Source organism: Choloepus didactylus, chromosome 20 (assembly GCF_015220235.1).
Source record: "Choloepus didactylus isolate mChoDid1 chromosome 20, mChoDid1.pri, whole genome shotgun sequence".
Lineage (NCBI taxonomy): Eukaryota > Metazoa > Chordata > Mammalia > Pilosa > Megalonychidae > Choloepus > Choloepus didactylus.
This window is the reverse complement of record NC_051326.1, coordinates 3,598,524-3,618,700: the sequence shown is the minus strand read 5'-3', so window position 1 is coordinate 3,618,700 and position 20,177 is coordinate 3,598,524. Positions and strand designations below refer to the sequence as shown.

General features: G+C 40.6%; 2 protein-coding genes across 3 annotated transcripts in view; one reads left to right on the top strand and one right to left on the bottom strand.

Moving 5' to 3' along the window:
* The window catches only part of NBAS (NBAS subunit of NRZ tethering complex), a 397,863-nt gene that overhangs the window by 339,550 nt on the left and 38,136 nt on the right, over nt 1–20,177 (top strand). The window lies entirely within an intron of this gene.
* Nucleotides 14,563–15,034, bottom strand: LOC119516917 (axonemal dynein light intermediate polypeptide 1-like). Its single transcript, XM_037813446.1, is given in 2 exon segments — nt 14,563–14,673; nt 14,676–15,034. Coding segments are annotated over 2 exon segments (423 nt in total). The 5' UTR covers nt 14,988–15,034.

The following is a 20,177-nucleotide window of genomic DNA, read 5'->3' as shown; positions in this document are numbered from 1 at the left end:
TCACATCCCCCTTTTGGTCAAGAAGATGTTCTCCATCCCACGATGCCGGGTCTACATTCCTCCCCGGGAGTCATATTCCACGTTGCCAGGGAGATTCACTTCCCTGGGTGTCTGATCCCACGTAGGGGGGAGGGCAGTGATTTCACCTTTCAAGTTGGCTTAGCCAGAGAGAGAGGGCCACATCTGAGCAACAAAGAGGCATTCAGGAGGAGACTCTTAGGCACAAATACAGGGAGGCCTAGCCTCTCCTTTGCAGCAACCGTCTTCCCAAGGGTAAAACTTATGGTAGAGGGCTCAACCCATCAAACCACCAGTCCCCTATGTCTGTGGTCATGTTAGCAACCATGGAGGTGGGGTAGGCGAATACCCCTGCATTCTCCACAGGCTCCTCAAGGGGGCACTACATCTTTTTTTTTTTTTTTTTTCCTTGTTTGTCTTTTTTCTTTTTTTTTTTTTTTTAACTTTCCCTTCTTTTTTCAAATCAACTGTATGAAAAAAAAAAGTTAAAAAGAAAACAAACATACAATAAAAGAACATTTCAAAGAGACCATAACAAGGGAGTAAGAAAAAGACAACTAACCTAAGATAACTGCTTAACTTCCAACATGTTCCTGCTTTACCCCAAGAAAGTTACATACTATAGCAACATTTCAGTGAACTTGTTCCTACTACATCCATCAGAAATTAACAGACCATAGTCATTTCTGGGCATCCCCAGAACGTTAAATAGCTTATCTGTTCTTCTTGGATTATTGTTCCCCCTTCCTTAATTGCTCTCTACTGCTAGTTCCCCTACATTCTACATTATAAACCATTTGTTTTACATTTTTCAAAGTTCACATTAGTGGTAGCATATAATATTTCTCTTTTTGTGCCTGGCTTATTTCGCTCAGCATTATGTCTTCAAGGTTCATCCATGTTGTCATATGTTTCACCAGATCGTTCCTTCTTACTGCCGCGTAGTATTCCATCGTGTGTATATACCACATTTTATTTATCCACTCATCTGTTGATGGACATTTGGGTTGTTTCCATCTCTTGGCAATTGTGAATAATGCTGCTATGAACATTGGCGTGCAGATATCTGTTCGTGTCACTGCTTTCCGATCTTCCGGGTATATCCCGAGAAGTGCAATCGCTGGATCGAATGGTAGCTCTATCTCTAGTTTTCTAAGGAACTGCCAGACTGACTTCCAGAGTGGCTGAACCATTATACAGTCCCACCAACAATGAATAAGAGTTCCAATTTCTCCACATCCCCTCCAGCATTTGTAGTTTCCTGTTTGTTTAATGGCAGCCATTTTAACCGGTGTTAGATGGTATCTCATTGTGGTCTTAATTTGCATCTCTCTAATAGCTAGTGAAGCTGAACATTTTTTCATGTGTTTCTTGGCCATTTGTATTTCCTCTTCAGAGAACTGTCTTTTCATATCTTTTGCCCATTTTATAATTGGGCTGTCTGTACTATTGTCATTGAGTTGTAGGATTTCTTTGTATATGCAAGATATCAGTCTTTTGTCAGATACATGGTTTCCAAAAATTTTTTCCCATTGAGTTGGCTGCCTCTTTACCTTTTTGAGAAATTCCTTTGAGGTGCAGAAACTTCTAAGCTTGAGGAGTTCCCATTTATCTATTTTCTCTTTTGTTGCTTGTGCTTTGGGTGTAAAGTCTAGGAAGTGGCCTCCTAATACAAGGTCTTGAAGATGTTTTCCTACATTATCTTCTAGGAGTTTAATGGTACTTTCTTTTATATTGAGATCTTTGGTCCATTTTGAGTTAATTTTTGTGTAGGGGGTGAGGTAGGGGTCCTCTTTCATTCTTTTGGATATGGATATCCAACTCTCCCAGCCCCATTTGTTGAAAAGACCATTATGGCTCAGTTCGGTGACTTTGGGGGCCTTATCAAAGATCAGTCGGCCATAGATCTGAGGGTCTATCTCTGAATTCTCAATTCGATTCCATTGATCTATATGTCTATCTTTGTGCCAGTACCATGCTGTTTTGGCAACTGTGGCTTTATAATAAGCTTCAAAGTCAGGGAGTGTAAGTCCTCCCACTTCGTTTTTCTTTTTTAAAGTGTCTTTAGCAATTCGAGGCATCTTCCCTTTCCAAATAAATTTGATAACTAGCTTTTCCAAGTCTGCAGAGTAGGTTGTTGGAATTTTGATTGGGATTGCATTGAATCTGTAGATGAGTTTGGGTAGAATTGACATCTTAATGACATTTAGCCTTCCTATCCATGAACATGGAATATTTTTCCATCTTTTAAGGTCCCCTTCTATTTCTTTTAGTAGAGTTATGTAGTTTTCTTTGTATAGGTCTTTTATATCTTTGGTTAAGTTTATTCCTAGGTACTTGATTTTTTTAGTTGCTATTGAAAATGGTATCTTTTTCTTGAGTGTCTCTTCAGTTTGTTCATTTCTAGCATATAGAAACATTACTGACTTATGTGCATTAATCTTGTATCCCGCTACTTTGCTAAATTTGTTTATTAGCTCTAGTAGGTGTATCGTTGATTTCTCAGGGTTTTCTAGATATAAGATCATATCATCTGCAAACAATGACAGTTTTACTTCTTCTTTTCCAATTTGGATGCCTTTTATTTCTTTGTCTTGCCGGATTGCCCTGGCTAGCACTTCCAGCACAATGTTGAATAACAGTGGTGACAGCGGGCATCCTTGTCTTGTTCCTGATCTTAGAGGGAAGGCTTTCAGTCTCTCACCATTGAGTACTATGCTGGCTGTGGGTTTTTCATATATGCTCTTTATCATGTTGAGGAAGTTTCCTTCAATTCCTACCTTTTGAAGTGTTTTTATCAAAAACGGATGTTGGATTTTGTCAAATGCTTTTTCAGCATCTATTGAGATGATCAATTGATTTTTCCCTTTCGAGTTTTTAATGTGTTGTAATACATTGATTGTTTTTCTTATGTTGAACCATCCTTGCATGCCTGGAATGAACCCCACTTGGTCATGGTGTATGATTTTTTTAATGTGTCTTTGGATTCGATTTGCAAGTATTTTGTTGAGGATTTTTGCATCTATATTCATTAGGGAGATTGGCCGGTAGTTTTCCTTTTTTGTAGCATCTTTGCCTGGTTTTGGTATTAGATGGATGTTAGCTTCATAAAATGAGTTAGGTAGTGTTCCATTTTTTTCAATGTTTTGAAAGAGTTTGAGTAAGATTGGTGTCAGTTCTTTCTGGAAAGTTTGGTAGAATTCCCCTGTGAAGCCATCTGGCCCTGGGCATTTATTTCTGGGAAGATTTTTGATGACTGATTGGATCTCTTTGCTTGTGATGGGTTGGTTGAGGTCTTCTATTTCTTCTCTGGTCAGTCTAGGTTGTTCATATGTTTCCAGGAAATTGTCCATTTCTTCTACATTATCCAGTTTGTTGCCATACAGTTGTTCATAATATCCTCTTATAATTTTTTTAATTTCTTCAGGATCTGCAGTTATGTCACCTTTTTCATTCATTATTTTGTTTATATGGGTCTTCTCTCTTTTTGATTTTGTCAGTCTAGCTAGGGGCTTGTCAATCTTGTTGATCTTCTCAAAGAACCAACTTTTGGTGATATTTATCCTTTCTATTGTTTTTTTGTTCTCTATGTCATTTATTTCTGCTTTAATCCTTGTTATTTCTTTTCTTGTACTTGGTTTAGGATTGGTTTGCTGTTCATTTTCTAGCTTCTTCAGTTGATCCATTAGTTCTTTGATTTTGGCTCTTTCTTCCTTTTTAATATATGCGTTTAGTGCTATAAATTTCCCCCTTAGCACTGCTTTTGCTGCATCCCATAGGTTTTGGTATGTTGTGTTCTCATTTTCATTCGTCTCTATATATTTAGCAATTTCTCTTGCTATTTCTTCTTTAACCCACTGATTGTTTAGGAGTGTGTTGTTTAACCTCCAGGTATTTGTGAATTTTCTAAGTCTCTGATGGTTATTGACTTCTAATTGTATTCCATTGTGGTCAGAGAATGTGCTTTGAATAATTTCAATCTTTTTAAATTTATTGAGGCTTGTTTTATGTCCCAGCATATGATCTATTCTGGAGAAAGTTCCGTGAGCACTAGAAAAGTATGTGTATCCTGTTGATTTGGGATGTAATGTCCTGTAGATGTCTGTTAAATCTAATTCATTTATCAGATTGTTTAGGTTTTCAATTTCCTTATTGGTCTTCTGTCTGGTTGATCTATCTATAGGAGAGAGTGATGTGTTGAAGTCTCCCACAATTATTGTGGAAACATCAATTGCTTCCTTTAGTTTTGCCAATGTTTCTCTCATGTATTTTGTGGCACCTTGATTGGGTGCATAGACATTTACGATTGTTATTTCTTCTTGCTGAATTGCCCCTTTTATTAGTATGTAGTGGCCTTCTTTGTCTCTCAAAACATCCCTGCATTTGAAGTCTATTTTATCTGAGATTAATATTGCTACACCTGCTTTCTTTTGGCTGTAGCTTGCATGAAATATTTTTTTCCATCCTTTCACTTTCAATTTCTTTGTGTCCCTGTGTCTAAGATGAGTCTCTTGTATGCAACATATTGATGGTTCATTTTTTTTGATCCATTCTGCGAATCTATATCTTTTAATTGGGGAGTTTAATCCATTTACATTCAACGTTAAAACCGTGAAGGCATTTCTTGAATCGGCCATCTTATCCTTTGGATTATGTTTGCCATATTTTTCCCTCTCTCTATTAATATCCTTTATTGTACCCATACCGAATCTCTTTAGTACTGAACCTTTCTCCAAGTCTCTCTGTCCTGTCTTTGTTTCTCTGTCTGTAGGGCTCCCTTTAGTATCTCCAGTAGGGCAGGTCTCTTGTTAGCAAATTCTCTCAGCATTTCTTTTTCTGTGAAAAATTTAAGCTCTCCCTCAAATTTGAAGGAGAGCTTTGCTGGATAAAGTATTCTTGGCTGGAAATTCCTCTCACTCAGAATTTTAAATATATCGTGCCACTGCCTTCTCGCCTCCATGGTGGCTGCTGAGTAGTCACTACTTAGTCTTATGCTGTTCCCTTTGTATGTGGTGAATTGCTTTTCTCTTGCTGCTTTCAGAACTTGCTCCTTCTCTTCTATGTTTGACAGTGTGATCAGTATATGTCTCGGAGTGGGTTTTTTTGGATTTATTCTATTTGGAGTTCGCTGAGCATTTATGATTTGTGTATTTATGTTGTTTAGAAGATTTGGGAAGTTTTCCCCAACAATTTCTTTGAATACTCTTCCTAGACCTTTACCCTTTTCTTCCCCTTCTGGGACACCAATGAGTCTTATATTCGGACATTTCATATTATCTATCATATCCCTGAGGTCCATTTCGAGTTTTTCAATTTTTTTCCCCATTCTTTCTTTTATGTTTTCATTTTCCATTCTGTCATCTTCCAGGTCACTGATTCGTTGTTCAACTTCCTCTAGTCTTGTACTATGAGTGTCCAGAATCTTTTTAATTTGGTCAACAGTTTCTTTAATTTCCATAAGATCATCCATTTTTTTATTTAGTCTTGCAATGTCTTCTTTATGCTCTTCTAGGGTCTTCTTGATTTCCTTCATATCCCGTACTAGGGTCTCATTGTTCATCTTTAGTTCTTTGAGTAGCTGCTCTAGGTGTGTCTCTTCTGGTCTTTTGATTTGGGTGCTTGGGCTTGGGTTATCCATATCGTCTGGTTTTTTCATATGCTTTATAATTTTCTGTTGTTTTTGGCCTCGTGGCATTTGCTGACCTTGATAGGGTTCTTTTAGGGTTTGTAGACCAGTTGAAGTCCTTATTTCTAATTTATCAGATCTACAGCTTCGTGGAGTACACTTTCTCTAACTAACCAGCAGGTGGCGTCCACGAGCCACCTGTTCTCCACAAGCCAGATCTCCCCTGCTTAGCCTTTTTGGTGAGTGGGGGAGTGAGTCTTGTGGGGCCCAATTGGTGTCCCAAGCTTGCGTGTGTAGTTGGTGTTGCCTGCCCTGTATATGGGGCGTGTTTCTGGGCAGTCGGGGAGGGGGGGTGGCCCTAACAATCAAATCTCCCTGATGATCCTAGAGTTTTAAAGCTACTGCAATAGTCTAATCCTTCAGTTCAGTCCTGCCACAGTTTGTCTCTGCCACTGACCCACAAGTCTTTGGTATTGGCGTATGGCTCCTGAGACTTGCAAGTGGGCCCCTCTTCCAGGCTGTGCACCCCGGGTCCTCTGTTGAGGGATGACTGTGCTATGTCACAGGTGAGTGCCGTCCCCCCAGGGCAGTTATGGGCTGCTGGGCTGTGTTGGGAGGCTCCCAGTCTGCTCAAATGATGGCTGAATGGGGCTCTGTTAATTCACACTGCTCCCCCTTCCCATCTCTGGGACATTCAGCTGAGGTTGCAGGGAAGGCTAATGTCCACGCCCAGTTTTGTGGTGTGTGCCTGTTATTTGAAGCACTTCCGTCACACTGGGTTGTCTGGGGCAGCTCTGGGCTATGGGGCTGGCGATGGGCAGGAGTGTTTCCTGTCCACCAGGATGGTGGCTGTGAGCGGACACCCCCCTTTTCTTGGGAAGTTGTGTTGTTTAGTGAATTTTCTCAGCCACTGGATTATTGCCTTTTGTCTCAGAGCTCTCTTAGTTCTGCTCTTGACTTGACGTGCCCAAATTTCAATTCTTTGAAGCTTTCTGTATTGAGCTTCTTAGAGTAATTGTTTTAGAAAAAGCAAAAAGGATTTAAAAAAAAAAAAAAAAAAAAAAAAAAAAACCGGCCCTCCTCAGAGATCTAATGGGTTATTGAAATGCTAATAGACAAAGCAACCAGGGCCATTAAGGAAAGGTGCCCAGGGCAGAGAGATCAGCCTTGCTTCGGGATTTGCATATGCGCCTCAAGGCCTGATCTCCGCCCTTCCCCTTTCTGTGTTCACCAGAACTCCAAAAATCCTCTGCTTTTATTTTGGAGTTTTTCGTGTTGTTTTTTTTCTATGCCTGTCTCCTCTCTGCTGGGCTGGCTGCTCTCAGAGTCTCTGGTGTCTGGCCTCAGTCTATCTATGGTTGGAGTTTGAATCAGTAGAATGAGTTTCCGGTAAGAGCAGCCACTGCAATTCTCCCTTCTCCTTCCTGGAGCTGACAGCCCCTCCTCCCCCGGGACTGAGCCTGGCAGGGAGGGGCGCAGGTCCCCTGGCCGCAAAAACTTACAGATTTCGCTGATCTCAGCAGTTCCACGTTTTCATGAGTGTTGTATGAAGTATGCCCAAAGACAGATTGCTCTGTGGTGTCCAGTCCACGCAGTTCCTGGCTTTTTACCTACTTTCCTGGAGGAGTAACTAAAACATACAGCTCACCAGTCTGCCATCTTGCCCCGCCTCTACCCCTATCCTTTTTCATATTAAGAGATCTTGGATAGAGGTAGTTATATTCAGGAGGGAGGCCTGGAAGAGAAGTTGTGCAGAAACTAACTTTCTCAGGAGTCTGAAATACCTTACTTTCCTTTAAGCAGTGGAGATAAGCCATTACTCTTACTGTTAGGAGAAGCAGAACTAAATTTCTTGGTGTATAACCTTGATAGCAGACAATTTCAGAAAAGGCTGAGGCATGGAGGAAGTAAGTCTGAGCAGACCCCTTGGAAGGCACCAATTTACAGCGAAGGGAAATAATATTTATTGAGTGTTTACCCAGACCCAGCTATGCTTAGGGGCTCTCCATGCCTTTTCCTGGTTTAGGTTTTCTGGTAGCCCTTTGAAAGGGAGGGCTCCGTCTCACCTGGCCGCAGTATTGTTGAGGGAATTGAAGCCCAGCTATGTGTTGAGTCACTGGAAACTCAGACTTACCACCCCCACCTCAGTACACTCCTCACTGCAAGCCAGGAGGGATTCCAGGAAACGCTGATGCCTCTCAGTTTCACACTTAACCCGTATCTCGGAACTGTAGGCTATCAGAGCTCTGCGCGGCCTCAGAATCACCATTTCTTATAGCACACCCTTCCACCCCCATCTCATATTCCAGCAAGCAGAGGTTTTCTAGGATCATAAACGTGGAAGAAAGCAAAAGTCTTTAATGTTGATTGGTCACTTTTATGGGTGTCAGGTATCTATATTTGTGTTAACTTTACTAGTTGAAAATGTATCTGTAGATATATATCTAAAGTTAGAATATTCTGTCCATCTATTGTGAGATAGGTCTGTACTGTAGGTCCACCCTGACTGAAATATTTCTTTTGATTGTTTACATAATCTTCTTTTGATGTTTTGTATCAAATATCTAAGGGATAGCTCAAAATCCCCTAGAAGTGTTGAATTTGACTGACCATTTCCCTTAAATTCTTGTTCTTTCCTGGCAAAATCCCTTCTATATATCTGCTGTTTATTTTTCTCTTATTAAAAATAATCTTCAGATAAAAAGTTTCATATTTGACTTCCTTAATAAACAGTTGCAGGAAGCTACACATCTAATGTAGTGCAGTTCTCTACTGTTAACTTTTCAAGAGACATCATGAGATGGCTTTTTCATCCTTCCGGATTGTCTCCCTTTTCTGCTAGCCCACGGGAACTGAAGTCGATACTCACAGTGCTTTAAACTGAGTATGTAGTGTTCCCAGACGTGCAGGAGCCCTCCTGTCCGCGGCCCAGCCCGCTTCCCGAGCCATAGCAGCACCAGTGCACCTGCACTCGCCCAGCCCCTGGTCAGAGCCCGCCCGCTGAGGCCGCTGTGACGACCCCAGCCTTTTCAGTACTCCCTCACCTCTCTATGTCCAAATTCTCTTCCTTCAAAGCCTTTCTCACAGGCCACCTTCCATAGCGCAAGCATTTTGTGTGGAACTAAAAATGTAAATGAGTATGCCTTTGCCAAAGGTTTACTGTGTCGAGTGAAGGCTTTTTTTTTTTGAGACCCTCAAGTATTGCAAGTTAATTTTTGAGTTATGATTTCTTTAAAGTTGAGAAAGAACTTGTAAAAGAATTTGAGTAGAGAATTCTCCTGGATTTCTGTGGTTTTTCCCAATGCTGTACAGCAGTTCTGCCGGGACGATGTTCTGCACTGTAACAGTGTTTTATGCAGCTTGCCTTTGTTGCTTTTCCCATACCCAGCACAGCCACCGTCTCTGATGTGACTGGACTGCGTTAAGGTTTCCAAAGCATGCCACTTGGTGTCCGTGGCTGAAATTCTTTCTTGTTGACTTAAATTCCATCAGTTTATATAATGTGGAATTAAATTGCATGACTTAGAATAACAAATTCAACTGGCTTAAACAGGTTTGGGAGCAAACACAACTGACTCTTACTGAGCTTTTAGCTCAACTGGTGAGACCAGAAGTGGCAAGCCTACTGGAAGACGTCCTCCTCACCCGGAGCGTTGTGGTGCCGTGTGCGCTGGCGTGTTCTCCCACTCCCACAGCTCCACGTCGCCATCTTTGAGGGGTGGGATGGAGGCATGAAGCCAGGTGGTTTGCTCTTTTAGATTAGATGATATTTTAATCCTTGAAGACGGTTGAAGAAATTGTCTCAGCAAACAAGATAACTAAGATTTTCCTCTCCTCAATATTGAAGTTACTATGTTTGCAGAGCAACTAATTAACACTTTTGATTTATATGACCATCTATATGAAGATAGTGAAATGTCTATTTCTCGTGTGTTCAATTTTTGTATGTTTTATAGTATATGAAGACAACTAATTTGTTGAAACTGCTGTCTGTAATCGACTGCTCATGAAAATGACCTTCCATTTGAATCACATCTGTGTGTTTTCAGTAAACCAATTTGCAGTTCCAAGCAAAACTAGAAGGGAACATGGAGAACACTTGGCTTTTTTATTCCAGAGGCTAGGATGAAGTAGGAGGCATCTTTGACAGAGTGAATAACTCACATTGCTGCAGTCCGAGAATTGTGGTCATCTGAAGAAACCCGTCAAGTCCTGCATATCAGCCAAGCTAAAAGAAGGAGAATGAACCTCAAGGCAGAAGTTAGGAAATAAGAGTGGGGTTCCTTGGCATTACCAGGAGTGTCTGGGGCAGGATGTTCAGGCTAAAGCTGAGTCCTGAGGGGCTAGATCTCCCCTTCAAGGCGTATGTCGTGTGTAGGCCGGGACAGCTCCTCGATCGGGAGGGGACTTAGTGTCTTCTTGAAGTTCAGGTTCACTAACTTAGTCCAGAATTAAGTATCTTCCAATAAATGTGTTTAAGATTTTAAAGTTATTGATTTAGCAAGAATCAGCCTATTGGAAGATTTTTTTTTCTTTAAAGTATAGATTATTTTTAGACAAATTGTTCTCAAATACTTTGGTCTCAGGAACCCTTGACAGTCTTAAAAATTATTAATTATGCATGTTATACCTATTAATATTCACTGTATTAAAAATTAAAATTGAGAAAAATTTAAAAATACATATTTATTGCTATTTTAAAATAGCAGACTCACTAGATGCTGACATAACTTACTTTTATATAAAGAACTATATTTTCCAAAACAAAATAAATTTAGAGAGAAGAGTGGTATTGTTCTACAATTTTACAAATCTCCTTAATATCTAGCTTTATAAAAAACAGCCTACTTTTCATTATCTCCTTCTGCATTCAGTTTACTGAGTTATGTTGTTTTGCTTAAAGTTTATGAAGAAAATCTGGTCCAAAAGTGATATGTAATTGGGAAGACGTGGAGTATTTTAGTAGCTTTTTCCGATAATTGTTAGTATTATTCTTCAATACCACACCAAAACTACAAGTGGTAGTTTCTTAAGGGTTAATTACAGCATGGAATTTGAAGCCATATCAACAAACTTTTTGTACTGTTACAAAAAATAAAATCCGTTGGTCTATCCTACTCTTTGAATGGATCTTTTAACCATTCATGGTTTTGTACTGTCCATTAATCATTTGGAAAATATTGGTTCACCAAGTTTTGCAAATCTTCCAAATACTGACTCATTTCAGTATACATTATCGAAAACTCACATGCAGTAAGCTCACCATTGAGTGATCCCAGCAGAAAAGACTTGAAGTTATTAAGAAACATGGCAGTGGATACAAGTTTGTCAAAATTATGATTTTTTCTCCTTGATAGCTCAAGTTTTATCATTGGCAACAAATACTTTCAGTTGTTTTCCTTGAAATGACAGACTCACTTTCTTAATTTTGGGGAAAATATCTGCCAAATAGCCAAGTCTGAATATCCACAGTTTGCCTGTCAGTTGTTCTATCAAGTAAAAATGTTCTCTGAAAAAAAAGTGGTGAGTTTAGCTCACAGCTCCAAAACACAAGTGGTTGTCCTCAAGACAGGCATCATGCGCAGAAGTACTTTGTGCTTGTTTCCCATTTTATCACAGAGTATTAAAAAAAGATATGTTCCCAAGGGCTGAAATTTAGTAAAAATTAGTAATTTTATTGCTTCACCAAAGACATTTTAAAAAGAAACTGGCCTGTTTTGTTGTCATTGTTTTTAAAGTGTGACCACAGACTCTAACAAGAAAGTCTCCCATGTATCCTTCAGGGCCCAGGGCAAGTACTGCCTCTTCTAAAGTACTAGATGAGGAAGCCCCAGACAGAATTGATTTTCTTTCCTGGGCCTTGTGTTTTGTACATTCCCCTAGATGCAAGGTTCATGTTGTATTGTAATTTATTGTTTAGGAGACTAGCTCCTTGCTATAGTATAAACTGTTCATGAGCTCTGTCTCAGAATGTCTCTCTCTGTCTGCCTTTGGGTTGGACACAGAGTAGGTTCTTAGTAAATGTTGGTTGAATTAATGAGTAAATAAATGAATGACTTATGTATTAAAGAAATGGAAGTAGCCTCGGGGAATTGGGATCAGCATGGTGGTAGAGATGCTGGTACCCACTGTTGATTGTTGATCTAATACATGAGTCTTTGTCTTGTCCGATTCTCCTGAGTTGAATAGGCAGCTTCCTGATCATTATCTCTCCCCTAGAAAAAGGAGATAATCAGTAAAGTTTGTGGGATTGAATGAATGCAAACCTATTAGCACATCTTGCAGATAAGGAAAGAGACTCAGGCCAAGCCATTTGCCTTAGCTGGTTGTAGGCGCCTAAGTAGCAGGTGAGGGAGAGGAACAGGGTTGGAATGGAAACTAGGATGGTGTGAATTTTCGGTGAAAAATACTGTAACACGAGAGCCTCCATTAAGTCCTACCCACATAGCAGCTGAACTTTGGGAGACTTCGTGTATCGAGAGACCTGCTGGTGATGCTGTTACCTGAAATTCAGAATTCCCGTTGACTTCCTGCTTCACATCTAAGATATGGGCCAGCCTTATTATTTTCATTTATAAGTTGGAGGAAGTGAATGGATCCTTAATAGTCGATTGATTTTGAAAAATTCTATTTTATTTTGTTTTGTGTTGAATTTTTGTTTTGTTTTTGCCACAAATGATAGTTTTTAAAGCCATTTTGTGATTAATAAAGGTAAATCATCGAAATACAGACCCATCTGTTAAACAAGTTTGACAGCTTCCCCTTATTCTCATGCACATTTATATCAAAAAAAAAAAACAAAAAAAAAACACCTCCAATTATAAAAGTAATAAATGTTCAACCCAGAAAAGCACAGAAAGGAGTAATCCTGTCATCTACATAGAAACATTTCATTGATATCTTTGTAACCATCATTCTATGTAGGCTTTTTAAAAATTATATCACATTTTATGTAGGCATTTTTTCTCAAAATATATCATTTTTATTCATCTATAGTTTTGCAACGATTCATTTTCTGTTTTTTGTTTGGGTGTTTTTCTCTGTCAAGTGTCTTCTAATCTCTTTCATTTTCATTCTTTTTTAAATAATATTTAAAAAGTTGTTTATTAAATTATACAAAAATATCCAATTAGAAAATTGTATTCATTTTCTTCATATACAGTTGGCATTTCTAGGATCACAATGTGTTTGTTCTGAAGTTTGACAGCTGATGCCATTCCCCAGCATGAAGGAAAGTAAAGATGAAGACACATCAACCTCAAGGATTTAACTGATGGAGTCCATTGGTGCTTGAGACTTGGCGCTTCAGACTTGAATTAACAAAATGTAACCCAGTTGTGTAAATGTGTGACAGAAAACAGGAGATGAGGTCTAGAAAGTGGAAAGGGTGGCATTTCTTCTGTACTGGCAATTAGCAGTTAGAATAGAAGTATACAGAATTGTAAAAAGAAGAAAATTCCAGGGCTGTAGTCTACATGGCTTTGGCTTTAAGATACAAGGATAAAGCTCCAGCCGCTTCAGTCATTCCTCACTGGGTGTGTTAAATGGACCCATTTGGGATGTAAATGCTTTAATGTCAAGGAGTCGTGGAACTGCAGACCTCGGTGAGCGGGGTTTTTTCTCATTGAAATGACAGAACACAGACAGGTCATTTTAGTGGAATCTTAGAATTCTTCAGAATACCTGGATGGAGGCAAAGCTCTGAGTTCAAAATTGAAATTAGAGCCTGGAGGGCATGTTCATCTCGGAGGGACGGAGCTCTTCTTGTGGGACAGCGGTTCTTCCAGTGAGCATTAAAGCCCTAACTGTGGCAAGTGTCTGGTCAAGAGCAGCTCTGCTGAGGAGCGAGTCTCTCCTTGTACCACTCAGGGGTACTGAGCTCTTGAGCATCCCGTGCACAGGAGAATGTTAACGCCTTCTCAGACATGTGACTTGTGAAACTTGGCTGAAGGATGGAAATCACCCAGCTTGCTGCCTAGCCCACCCTGGTCTGCCCCGAGTTAAAGATTTATGTTGCTAATTCAGTCTTCTGGGCCCACGAGAGCAGGAATGTCCTGAGCCTCCAAGTTTTTAGCTTAACTTAAGAGGTAATGCAGTTACAGGCCATAGCCCATATGTAATTAGAATAATTAGAACTGCATGTAAGTTTTAGTTACCTCTCCAGTTGCTAATTAAACATAGCTAATTTGAGGGGCGTAGGGTCAGGGTTTGATTTTCTGCAGAATATGGTAGACAAATCAAATCAATGGTGGAGGAGGAGCTGAGGAAGAAGTAGCTCCCAATGGATGCCTGTGACTTGTACTTCTTTCCAGCAAACGTAAACTTTCTCAGAAGCCATGAGTTTGACTCTCTGCCATTGTTTCCTAAACTAGGCACTCTGAAACTAAAGATGAAGTTAACTTGGCAGGTAAGGATGAGATGATATAGTACAAAACCAAAGCTCCCAAGTGAGCTACTAGAGCTGCACCGGAGTACGGATGAAAAGACTTCAAATAAGGGAAGGATTGAAGCCAGAGAAGCCCATGTTAAGGAACAAAATGAATTGTGGGCCAGAAAAATGGGGGACAAGAAGCAGTTCCATTTGTCCAGAAAAAAGTGGTGATAAAGAATGATGATGAGAAAGCAGTTGCTTCACCTGAGAAGGTGAACAGAAAGGGGTAAATTCTAGGCCTTACTAGAAAATCCCAAGATTGGCCAGTAAGTCACATCCTGGGACACCACCTTCCACTGCCCAACCAGGAACCTGGCTGCCAGACCTCTGGTGTTTCATAATGCTGGGGCAGTAGCGTGACTTCCGACAAATAGGTAGGTGGCCATCGGGGCTATGGTGTACGGTATGTTCAGTCATGAAACTAGCTTTTTATTTCACAGGGCTTGTAATGGGGTGGTAGTGCTTGCTGAGACCCATATGGAAATTATCACTTCTTTCGTGCAATAATGCCTTCCAGTTGGGCCTTCAGCTGCTGGTCCGTGTGCTTTAGGAATTGAATCTCTTCATTGTGCTTCTTCTCCTCCACCTTTCACCTTTCTTACTCTCCGGCTTCTCAGTGGCCTCACATTGCACCTTCTGCACATTCACTTGCTTCCCCAAGTCTCTCTTTCCTGTTTCCATTTCTGCGGTTTTCCTCCCAATGTCTGACTTCCCCTGCTCAGCCTGGAGCGCCTTCCTCATGCCAAAGGCCACCAGCTCTCGTACAGCCTGGTGGGCAGCGATGGTCATGCCGAGCTTGTCCCGGACTTGCCGCAGCAGCAGTTCCTGCTCTGCATGGTTGATGGTGACCTCACCAATCAGCTCATCAAAGCACTGGGAGCAGAGCTCCCTGTGGGCAGGGCAGATGCCCATCTCCCTGGACCTAAAGCTGCTGCATCTTCAGGTCTAGCTGCTCCTGGACTGCATCACTTCCACTGTGGCGCTGGGGGTGCTGGACACCTGCTGGATCCAAGGCTGAGTGTCTTCCACCCACCCCCTTGGGGGCAGGATGGCATTCAAGATTTCTTCTGACTGCTTTGTACTGTCTGGGGCAGAGGAAGTTGAGGGGAACTTGGTCTTTGGTGGCTGTGAGACTGGACCCAAGGGCCCAGGCTGCTGAGGGCTATCAGTGGCCAGGCTCTGGGGCTTCGTTTCTTCGCGTTCAGCTCACCAGCACTGGGGTGTCATGTCATACTTGCGCAGCGCGTCCACAGGGGGAGTCATGGCTGTGGCCCTGCCTTTTTTAATTTAAATTTTATCGAGATGATTATAGATGCATATGAAGAAATAAGACAGAGAGATTCCTTGTACACTTTACTCAGTATTCCCCAATGATAACGTTTTGCAAAACTTCAGTGTAATATCACGACCAGCCTACTGACATTGGTACAATCCACTGATGTTACTCCGATTTACCCAGGCTTACTCGATCTCGTCCATGTGTGTTCAGTGCTGTGCAGTTTCACCACCTGGGTGGGCTCAAATGCCCACCCGAGACTACAGGGACCCTTCCTGCTGCCCTGTCCCCACCCCCTGCCAACCACTCATCAGTCCTTCACTTGCAAAAGGTTGTATAAATGGAATCACACAGTAATCAGCCTTTTCTGATTGGCTTTTTTCACTCGGCCTGATTCCTGATTTGTGCAAGTTATGACCCATATCAATAATGTGTTGCTTTTTATTGCTGAATAGGATTCCATGGTGTGTGTGTGTGTGTGTGTGTGTGTGTGTGTGTGTGAACCGAGTCCAGTTTTTGCTTATTACAAACAGAGGTGCTGTGAACATTTGAGTACTGGTTTTTACGTGAATTTAAGTTTTCATTTCCCTGGATAAATGCCCAAGAGCACAAATGATACATCATGTGATAATTATACCGTTAGTTTTATAAGAATCTGCCAAACTGCTTTCCAGAGTGGCAGAAATCATTTTGTATTCCCACCAGCAGTGTGTGAGTAACCTAGTTTCTCCATATCTTCACCAGTATTTGGTGTTACCATTTTTTATTTTAGCCGTTCTGATAGGTGTGTAGTGATGTTTCATTGTGGTTTTAATTTGCAGTTCCCTGATGGCTAACGATGTATATCTTTTAATGTGCTTATTTGCATCTGTCTGTCCTCTTTGTTGGAATGTCTTTCCATGTCTTTTGCTTATTTTCTAATTGGTTTGTGAGTTTGGGGAGTTCTTTATATTTCCTAGGCACCGATCCTTTGTCACATATGTGGTTTACAAATAGTTTCTTCCAGGCTGTAGCTAGTCTTTTCATCCTCATCACATAGGCTTTCTCAGAACAAAAGTTTTAAAATTTGATGTCCAATTTATTTGTTTTTTTCCTCTTGTGGATCATACTTTTGATGTCAAGTCTAAGAACTCTTTGCCTAGCCCCCTAGATTCTGAATGTTTCTGCCTGTATATTTTTTCCTAAGAACTTTATAGTTTTACATTTTATCCTTAAGACATTTAAGTCCATGATTCATTTTGAGTTTTTTTTTTTTTTTTTTTAATAATCAGCAATATTTATTTGCATGATTATAATGTGCCAGGTTTTCTGGAACAAAATTAATAAGATGCTCCTTGGTCAAAAACCAGTGTGACATTTCTGAGTTCTCTATTCTATACCACTGATCTTGCTCTATCCCTCTACCATTAGCACAATGTCTTGCTTCCTGTAGCTAAATAATAACCTTGATATTGGGTAGAATTATTCCTCCCATTTTATTCTTCTTTGTCAAGATCATTTTTGGTATTCTAGGGCATGTGTCTTTCCATATAAATTTTAGGAAAGCTTGTCTTTGTCTATAAAAAACCTTGCTGACATTTTGATAGGCATTGCATGAAACCTGTGATCAGTGTGGGGTAAGTTGACATCTTTACAATGCTGAGTCCTCTAGTCTGTGAACACAGGGTACCTCTTCATTTATGTAGGTCTTCACTGATTTCTTTCTTCAACATTTTGTGTTTTCACAGTATAGTTCCTGTACATATAAATATTCATTTTAGAGTGATTATAGATGGTATGGTGTTTTTTATTTCAGTTTTCATATGGTGGTTGTTAGTATATAGAAATGTGATTGACTTTTTGCCTTTGGTCTTTTTCCTACAAGCTTGCTGACTCATTTATTAGTTCTAGGAGCTTTTTTGTTGATTTCTTGGGATTTTCTGTGTAGACAGTTGTGTCACTTGCAAGCAGAAACAGCTTTATTTCTTTCTTCCCAATATGTATGCCTTTTATTTCTTTTTTCTTGTCTTATGGCAATGGCAATAATGTTGCTTAAGAGTGTAAGAGCACACGTCATTGCCTTGGAGAGTAGTGTGGAAACCTCACTTCCATTTGGGTCCCTTTACCTTCCCCACTTTCAGATATCATTGCTCTCAGTAGGAAATGGTGTTATAATTTCTGTTCAGACATTAAATACAACAAAAACTCAGAGGAAAAGGATAGTCTATTGTACTTACCCATATTTCTGCTCTTCCCATTCTTCCATCAGATGGTTCAAAGTTCCTCCTTTTATCATTTACTTTCTTTTTTGGAAAGGTAAGGCTGCTAGCAACAGGTTCTTTTAGTTTTCCTTCATCCAAGAATGTTTTCATTTCCTTTTATTCCTGATGGGTAGTTTTGCCAGATAAATAATTCGCCATCCTAGGGTGAAAAAATATCAAGCCCATGGGACAAAAAGGTTGTCATATCAGGCCACTCATTATTGGAAACCTTGTAGTAGCAACTCCAGTAACTCCTGGAGGGGAGGGGAGTGCCAGGCCCAGCAGGAGAGAGTCTGTGCCTTGCTCACTGTTGCCCAAGCACCGGGCTCACCTGACGTCAGAGAGTCCCCCGTTGCACCTGGAGGGGAGTGAGCCTTCGGAGATGCTCTGTGTCACAAGGTCCGGGGTTAGTAAACACGGGGCCTGGGTGTCCTTCTTCTATTGGGTGGTTTCTCTAGGGAAACAGAACCAACAAGAGAGATCTGTAAATATGAGATTTATAGAAGTGTCTCATGCAACTGTGGGGATGCATGAATTCAAATTCCATGGGCAGGCAGCGAGCTGGCAACTCCAGTGACAGTCTTCAGTGAATTCCCCAGGAGAGGCTGGCTGACGAAGGGAAATTTCATGGGGTAGGCTCAAGTTGGCATTCAACTGAGGGTCTTCAATGAACCCCCCAGGAAAGGCTGGCTGGCTGAAGAAGAAGTGAAGGTTCTCTCTCTTCTCCCTTAAAAGTCTTTAACTGATTGGATTAAATCCAGCTGATTGAATTCTCTCATTGTGGAAGACACTCCCTTCATTGATGTAGTCAGCCACAGATGCAAACCAGCCTTTGGTTTATTAACCAGCCACAAATGTCCTTGCAGTAACAGTTAGTCCATTGCTCGCTTGACCAGATACCTGGGCACCATCACCTGGCCAAATTGACATAGGACCCTAACCATCACAGGTGATAAAACTTAAAGGGAAAACTTTGTCTGCTTAAGTGGTAGAGAATTTAAAACTGCTTTCTTAAGAGCTGAGTAACTTAATTTGAAATCCTTTATGATACAAGGGAGTGTGAAAGTGTGCATACACAAAATGGATAATTGTGTAAGTTACTATATATCTCACATTTGTGTTTTAAATATAGAAAAAGTAAGTTACTAAAAATTGAAATTATTAGTGAACATTAAAAAAAAGTTTCCTGACAAACACACCCTTCAGAACTCTGTACAAAGAGCTCTATTACAAACATTTTAAACAACATAAAGTGGCATTTGCACATTACTATAGAAACAAACACATAAATGTTTAATTTATAGTTTCTTTTCTCTCTCCTCCCCTTATGATACAGTCAATGTCCTAAAAATTCATAAGCTATTACAGTTGCTGAAAAGAAATTCAACCTAAATGATTCTGTAACCATGAATACTTTTTTCTTAATCTCTTACTTTTTATGGGATGCATCGCATTCTGAAAATAACGCATAGAAAATCTGCATTTCATGTAAGGGAAAAACCTACTCGTTACTAATTACACTGCAGTTGGTTATGGAAACTGGAATTATCGACTCAGCCAAGAACGTTAGAGACTCAATGAGTCTTTAATATTGTTAAGCACCAAACCTTTTCTGCAAATAAGTGCATCTGTGGAAACTCAGATCACTGATGCCGGAAGGAAAGGCCAGCAGTTCACCAGCCCTTTTCACCAGCTGCAGACATCAAGGCACCACTTAAACTTCTGAGACTGCAGCAATTTGGGGAACCCATTTTTCAGATATGGAAAATGAGGTCCAAAGAGAGGACTTCATTGAAGTCACAAACTAATCACAACGTGTCAGTAGGTCTAGATATAATGGCAATAAGCAGGATGTCTGGGTCTTTTTTAGTAATTTCTGTCGGCACCAAAACTGTATAAGAATTCCATGAATAGTTAATCCTCTGTGCTAAAGGATTTTGTAAATGACGAACCTCCTTCATCCGTTCCCTCGCTCCATCCATACTTACTGGGCATCGGCTCCCTCTGAGGCACCGTTTCAGGCAGCGGGGACAGACCTGGGAACGCACAGAAGCCTCTGCTGTCGGGGCCGAGTTCTCGTGGAGGAAGGAGGGCAGAAAGCACATGTGCGCTGTGCCAAGGGCTGCGGAGCTGCCGAGCGGGGCGGGTGGGCAGGGCCCCTCCGGAGAGAGACACTGGAGGAACACAGAGGAAATGAGGGAATGGGCCCTACAGGTATCTGAAGGAAGAATGTTCTAGGCACAAACAGATAACAAGCAAACAAATAAGTAAATAAATAAATAAAATAAAAGGAAGAAATTAAAACAAAGAAAAAGGGTTTCCATCACCAAGGTGGGATTTAAGTGATGTGGCAGATGAATGTCTTAAAGTCAAGGGTTTTTTTTAAACATTTCTTTATAAATAGGTCAGAGGACATTGCCAAACTCCCCTTTAGAACACCAATTTAAATGATTGCAGGCTTAGCCTATCTTATTTAGCCCTCTGGTTTCAGAACACCTGCATCTGGCTCTGCCACCTACTGACCCAGGTGACCTGGACTTGTCACCTGTTTCCTCACCTGCACAGCGAGGTTAATGATGCCTGTGC